Below are 7,747 nucleotides of genomic sequence, written 5' to 3' on the forward strand. Positions count from 1 at the left end.
CATATGCATTCAAGCAATGTTTAAAATAAATGTAGAGAAAAATGCAAACCCGTGGCATAGTAAAGTAGATGTTGCAATCTTTGTTTACTGAATAACTGTATTTTCTATTAAGACTCACCTTATCCTTTAGCAGAATCTCATAAGTTGTCAAAAGGATATTAAATTTTAACCGTTTGGTCTGTAGATGCATCCATTCATGAGTTCTTATCTACAAAGGAGAGTTGAAAATTTGTGAGAAATTTAAGCTAGCACATAGGAATAGCATTAACTTCCATTGCTAGAGCAATGTAAATGTTGAACAACAAACAGTAATCTAATTCCTGAAAAGAACATAAACAGCAAAGAGCTTTACTAGCAGGAGGGAACTTTGGATTAAGATGCAAAGTCAGATACATCATAAATAGACACATGTAACATTTTTAGGTATGAATAAATGTCAAAGTGATAAAAGAGAATCAAGAAGTCCACCTGACCACTCTAGTAAGAGAAGACATCCTTCTCTGACATAAAACAACATTTTAGAGGTGAGAAAGAGGATGCTCAACTATTTTGCACTTTGAATTGTAGTTTTTTGTATATTAGCAGTTTGTCTCAAAATAAGAGGCATACACATGCTTTCATGTCTAGGATAAATATGAATATTTACATTAAGAACTTTTTTCTCAAACTAATAAAGATGCATTCTTCCAATACAAAAAAGAAAGACAGCCCCAAAACAGCTTCCCCATGCCCCAAAACAGCTTCCCCATGCCTCATTAATATGATTCCTATACATACATTTGTTAGTTTAGTAAAACAGGAACTAGGTAAAGCTCCTTTAAATGCAAAAAAGAGAAAAACTAAGAAGCGTTGTTTTGGTCAGTAATTACACATAGAATATTTCAAAACTTCAAGAGGAAGAAATTAATAAAATGAGAAGTTTGTTTGTTAACATCTAAGAATATTGCACTCTTTCAAACTTGGCCTAAAACAAAAAACTTAACAATGCTTAGAATCCACTTACACCAAAGTTTATGTAAATGCATTGATCAGAAGTAAAACAGTCAACTATGATGAAATTTGAAACTGCCATGACTCATTATTAAAGCACAGATTTAAAAACCTCTTGAAGTGAATGGGACAAATTGCACTTTTCCAAGCTACTGTTTCTTGTGCCTTAATACCTCAAATAGACATCAGCATATCAGTTTGAACTGTTTTTCCAGACAAATTTCAAATCTAGGTTTAGCATGTATCTGTATGATACTCTGAACAAACTGCTTGACAGTAATAAGCAGAGTCTAGGAAGAAGGAAATTAAAAAAAATGTATACAAAGTTTTGTAGTAGCCCAACAAAACTTCATTTGCATATCTTATATGATGAGTAGCTCAAATGAGTAGATGCTTATTTCTAAAACACATGAGTTTAATATTAGACAAATGTTTAAGATAATCATAATTTAGTATTAGGCTTTTCAATAATGTAAAGAAATTCTTACCATGTTTCTGCTAGTTATATCACCTAAATAAACCACAGCATTCATCTGAGAAGCCCATATCTGAATTTCTCTTTGCCAAGATGTCAAAGTGGAAAGTGGCACTACCAGCAAGAAAGGCCCATACAACTGATGTTCATGAAACAGGTAGTTCAGAAAGGAGATCGTCTGTATTGTTTTACCTAGGCCCATTTCATCTGCAAGAATACAACTGTTTCCCCTGCAAATGGAAAAAATAAAATTGGTTGTTATTACATTCCTAATCACCTGGAAGGAAAAAAAAGAACCAGATTCTTTAATGGTTTTGTAAACAAATTCAAGATTCACAGAAAGACTGTAAATATACCACCCCTAAAAGAAATGTAGCAAGCCCAGTTTTTGATGATTATATCTTTAAACAGTATTGGCAGAAATACAATATGAAATACAGTTTCTTTAAAGCTTTTAAATAGTTTTCATGCATTCATTTTAAAGATATACACCAGTTCATGAGGTTTGGATTCTGGATTTCAGAACTGAAAGAAAAGCTCTGGAAATCCTACATGCCATTATCACATGACAGACTACAATAAACTTGCATATAATTTACATGTGAAAACAGTTCCCCTGAGATGTCCATGTTATGTTTTACTGTTCCAACAATTAAGTTATTTAATCGCGTTTTATGGATGTCTGCCATTTATAAGTAATAACGTTTATTTCAGATTATACTTACTTGCACCAAGAGTGAGCAAGCCAGTTCAGTCCATTTAACTGATAGTCTCTCAACTCCAAGCCCTCATGCCCTCCAATATATGATGGCTGCTTCTTCAGTGCAACAAACCTTGGTCTCTGTTTTAATACCTGTGAAAGGGAAATTGGATATTATTCCTATTACTGAATGGTTTAAGGTATTCAATATGACTTTTAAAGAAACACAGAAAAGGAAGAACTCTTGAGACACTGAGTCTAATCTACTACTATTAGAGTGGATGGCACAGCAAATAATCTTGCTCAAAAATCCATCTCAAAATTAGTTAGGTTATTGAATTTAAGTTCAAGGAGAAGGATGAGAAGAAATAACATTAATATCGATTATGTTTTAAACGTTAAACTAATAAATATAACTATTTATTTGTCTAAATAATTATTTATGGGAACATTTGTCTGCTAAAAACTAATGTTGCTCGACTCACATTGCATATATCAACTGTGAGTACTAACTTGAACAATTCTAAATGACTCAGTCTGAGTGAAAAGATGTAATATCCCACCCCTAACTCCTGAAACCACATAATCCTTTATAATTTGTTTAATTTCTCAATCACCAAAAATCTACAAAAATACCATAAATTTGTACTCACCTTGCAGTCCTTAAAAGGAGTTGTCTTGGATTGATTTCTGCTAAAATACTCATCAATACGTGCCTGAAATTTTTTGGCAATGAGAGCACCATCTTCCCAGCTACACTCAGAATATGGGAGACCCTGCCATTTGCAGTAATAATCTGGATAACCTGCTGCTGACTTCTGATTTGAATGAGCTGTAGAACACAATCAAAATGCCAGGTTAATTGGGCATTTATGCACATACGTTTTAGTTCTCGGACAAGCTGGAGATTTGCTGCTTCGGAAAAGACTCAATTAAACAAGTCTGCTCCACGTGGGAGCTGACGTGTACCATGATGCACTGATTGCAGTTGTATAAGTGGCAAAACGCACGTCAGCACGGAGAAAATGGTGGCAGTGCACTTTTGAACGAAAGCACCTCTGAGGTGTTTTAGGTCAAAAGCGCACCACTGCCATTTTCTCAGCACTGACGCTCATTTTGCCACTTATACAACTGCAAGCATTGCAGCACCAAGAGCTTTCATATGTAAAAATATCCACAGTCTTTATTTTAACTACACACTTATTTCAGTTTTATGACAGAATACATAACATGACTTCAGAACAGAGCAACCCATGGCTAATTTCCTAATAATTAGGAATTAACCTAATTATTTTAGTTTGAGAGCAACACAGATCAGGTCTCTAATGCACTTATTATAAATAAAATACAAAATCAATTATATTATAATTAATATTATTATACTTATTATAATTATAGTATTATCATATTATCTTCAGCATTATTACCATTCTCCAATTTATCACCTACCAATTATTCTTTCAACTATTTGATACTGTTTATGCAGATCATCTGTAAGTTCTTGCTGACAGTTATAATATTCCACATCTTCTGGAGAAGCATTTTTCAGCCTGGAATGGAAATTATATACAATATTCACTGCATTGTTTAGTTCTAAAACTATAACAATTTAATAGTACTAAAGCCTTCAATATAAGTATAACAGGAATGTTTTTGGAAAACTTTTTTAAAGAAAGAAATGACTGCAGGGTGAGACTAAAGGGAGGGAGAGGGGGGCACTGCTACAAATACTGTATTTCTCACATATAAGTAGCCCCTGATTATAACGTGCACCCAATTTTTGGACGACTTCAAGAAGGAACAAATATCTTACCTTGGAGTATGGGTAAGTACCTGAAATCTCCAGGGCTTGGTGCCAGGGCTGGAGGTTTAGGACCCAGGGTCTATGTACTGGGTGCTTGGGAACCAGAGGCTGGATGCTGGCCCTGACCCTGTAGGCCAGGGGCAGGCAATTATTTCTGGTGGAGGGCCGCTTACTGAGTTTTGGCAAGCCATTGAGGGCCACATGACAGGCAACCAGGGATAGATAAATATTAAATTTTCTTAATTTTTTAGTGGTCCCATGGGCCAGATAAAATGGCCCACAGGCCACATTTTGCCTGCCCCTGCTGTAGACCAACCCAATCCAGCCATGGCAGGGCAGGGCAGGGGGCTGTGTGGTAGGGCCTGACCCAGCTGCAGTGATGCTGGGGCCCATGCAGCAGTTTCAACCCTACATGCTGGATCCGGAGCTGTATGCTGGGTCCAACCCAGCACACAGCCCTGAAGCCAGCAGATGGTCCATAAGCCAGTGCACAGGGTCTATCTATCAGCCTGATCCAGTGTGCTGTTGGGGATGGGAACTCCCCATAGGTCTGGACATCTGGAAGCAGTAGCAATATGGGGTTCAAGTGGTGGCAGCAATAACTACCATGGCTTTGTGAGCCATGGCAATTAGTGCTACTGCTGGTCCACACCCCTGACCCAGCCACCAAATGTCCAGACCCACGTACATCCCAATTTTCCCTAACTTATTGGGGGGGGGCACACAGGGAGGCAGGTTACACATGAGAAAATATGATATATCCTTTCTAGTCTAGATCCATCCTCCCTAGCAGTTGAGAGGAAATGGCAACAGACTGTACTTGTGGCAGCTATACCTGCCAAATACAGTTCATGTAGAACTACTGTACTACAGAATGTACATACCCAACAATGGAACTACATTATTTTGCAGGAATTTGCTTCAGGAGAAGGTAAAATTTGAAGAGGGTACAAATTAAGGAAATATTTATCCTAATTATTCCTAAAGACAAATGAAATGGGTCCCTCAGTTCAATATCACTATCAAGGATAATTTTGAACACTTCATTCAAAATAAATGTCATAAAAGGGACAAGAGAAGGTATAGATTTCCTTTAGCCTTTGGTTCAGAATGCCTAGCAGCACATCATTATGTGATGAGACAGCAGAACTGGAAAGCCTAACGAAATATACTGGAATTGGATAAACCTCTCAGAAAAAATGTAAGAAATCACTGTGAAGAGTGAAATAAGCATCAAAGTAGGAAATTAGGGCTACTATTTATATTCTTTTGTCTTGTAAATAAAGTATTTATATTAAGCACATTAAAAACATTCAAGAAAAATATAGCATCTAAGCAGACATAACCATTTATTATAGAGTATGACCTTTAAAAATGCCAAATGTTCCCAGTTGCTCAATGGGAATAAGTTCAGTGGCAAAAAACTTTATATCCTCTTGTTGCGTGTTATCCTTTAGAACAGCAGTTCCCAAACTGACAGATTGCACACCACCAATTTAAAACAACACAACCTTAAGTACTACCAGCAAATTTTTGTCATATAAAGTAATTATAATAAATCTGTTAATGCATACCACTGACAGGTTGTCTACATACCACTGGTGGTACCCATACCACAGACTAGGAACCGCTGCTTTAGAATTAGTATCCTGGTTGTAACCATATTGGTTTAGAGGCAGAAGGAATCAGAACTCATGGTAGAGGTGATCTCTTTTATTAGACCAACTAGATTTTTGCAAAATAAATAAATAATAATAATAAAACTTTAATTGCAAGCTTTTGGGCACAAGCACCCTTCTTCAGGCATAGGAGAAAAGAACTTTTTTTCTCCTATGCCTGAAAAAGGGTGCTTGTGCCCAAAAGCTTGCAATTAAAGATTTTTTTTTGCAAAAATCTAGTTGGTCTAATAAAAGAGATCACCTCTAGCACAAGCTCTGATTACTTTAGAATTATGCTTTCACAGAGAGAAGATGGTATGTAAGCACACATGCTGTAATAAATATCTGTATTATGAAAGAGATGTATAGACAATATTCACCATCGCTTTGTTTCTAAATCTTTTTTCTTATAGTTGTCTAGTTTCTTCATTCCTTTCACATTCTGTTGCTTTAAGGTTTCTTCAGTCTCCCATGTGTTATGTATATGGGACCAGCCTTTCCATTTAATCAGATATTGAATTTCCCCTGGCTCCTTTGATTTGTCAAACCCTGCATTTGGATCACCATCTGCCTCAACTGCATAGATGGTAGTTGCAGCACCAGTTGCTAAAAGGAAAATCACAGAATAAACCTCAGCACAATATTCAACAAAGTTATAATACAATTTAACTGGAAAAGCTTTTATAATATAAGCATTTATCAACATGCAACCAACGACTTCTACATTCTTCAGATCATGCAATCAGACTAATTATTTTACAGAAGGATATAGCAGTTGAACAAATATCTTTAAAAGATTTAGTAACAAGCAATTTATCCAATAAAACTGCTGCCTGTAAGTAGAATAAGAATGAAATAAGGAGTGGAAGGTGGCTAATATGTAAAAGAGAAGATGGATGGGCAACTTAGAAATATCTAAAATATGCTGATAGAAAGAAAAGCATAACTGGTAAACCTGCCACTATATACATCTTAGGTAAGTGTCCATCCTTCTAAAAGGTATAGTTTTCTTGGGGCATCTGTTAACAAAACCTGGAAGCAAGGGGTGCCTTTGGACCTTTAAAAAAAAAAAAAAACATGCTGCACCCACTGCCCTATGGACACGCATGCCACATGTGGAAATTAGAATACTACAAACTAGCCAACATGGAGTATCTTTGAGGTTAGTCTGGCATTTTAAGGTTCCAAAAATCCCTGGCCTGTGTGGCAAATTGCACATGAAAAATCACACAGTAAATGTCACATCTACAGATGTCTACAGAAAGACATCTGCGATCCATCGTGCATCCATATACAAAAGCAAGTTCAAAAGCACACAATCACCAAACTAGAATTGTCTTAAGCAAAGTGAATCACCTTGTACATCATTCACTGGGTCGCTTTACAACAACATAGTGTCAACGTGGCCAGAAATTACTGGGACAAAAGTCCCAATGTAACAAACATTCCTCCTAGTATCATAGAATCATAGAAGATTAGGATTGTAAGGGGCCTCAGCAGGTCATCTAGTCCAAACCTCTGCTCAAAGCAGGACCATTCCAACTAGATTATTCCATCATCATTTTACAAAACACTGATTATTAATCAGTTTTTAATTATCTAGTTTACTTTCTGCATTCTTACCCAAAAGGGGTACATTTTCCAGAACCAACCCCCCCCCCCTCCATATTACATGAACTGCATGTAATATGGAGAACATTTGCATGCTACCAAATTAGCTTCTCCGGGTGTGGGTGGGCTGATGTATGTGCCAGGGCTACCCTGTGGCTCCTCCCCACCACCCAGACATACTGCTTGTGGCAGCACTGGAAGCACACAGGCTGTGGATCCTGCTGTTTCCTGCTGCGGCCACTCATCATGACTGGGGTGGGCACATCCAGAGTGGGTGCTGCAGGGGCTGGTGCTGTGAGCTCAGCCTGGAGCCTGGGTCCTGCTTGCGCCCATCTCATAGTTGGTAGAGTCGGAAGGGACCTGAGCAGATCAAGTCTGACGCCCTGCCATGGCAGGAAAGAGTACTGGGGTCAAACGACCCCAGCAAGGTGTTCATCTAGCCTTCTCTTAAAGACCCCTAGGGTAGGAGCCAGCACCACTTCGCTTGGAAGTTGGTTCCAGATCCTAGC

General features: G+C 37.6%; 1 protein-coding gene across 1 annotated transcript in view; it reads right to left on the reverse strand.

Annotated features, from left to right (window-relative positions):
- Positions 1-7,747, reverse strand: part of CHD1 (chromodomain helicase DNA binding protein 1) — a 74,369-nt gene that overhangs the window by 55,745 nt on the left and 10,877 nt on the right. Inside the window, exons 7-12 of the mRNA XM_019518215.1 lie at positions 6,008-6,233; positions 3,615-3,715; positions 2,819-2,997; positions 2,191-2,318; positions 1,479-1,695; positions 119-208 (exon numbers count right to left, since the gene is read on the reverse strand). Coding sequence (XP_019373760.1) covers positions 119-208; positions 1,479-1,695; positions 2,191-2,318; positions 2,819-2,997; positions 3,615-3,715; positions 6,008-6,233 — 941 coding nt within the window. The remainder of the gene's footprint in view (positions 1-118; positions 209-1,478; positions 1,696-2,190; positions 2,319-2,818; positions 2,998-3,614; positions 3,716-6,007; positions 6,234-7,747) is intronic.

The sequence above is a fragment of the Gavialis gangeticus genome, unplaced genomic scaffold (assembly GCF_001723915.1).
Source record: "Gavialis gangeticus isolate Ggan-Ray unplaced genomic scaffold, GavGan_comp1, whole genome shotgun sequence".
NCBI classification, from domain to species: Eukaryota; Metazoa; Chordata; order Crocodylia; family Gavialidae; genus Gavialis; species Gavialis gangeticus.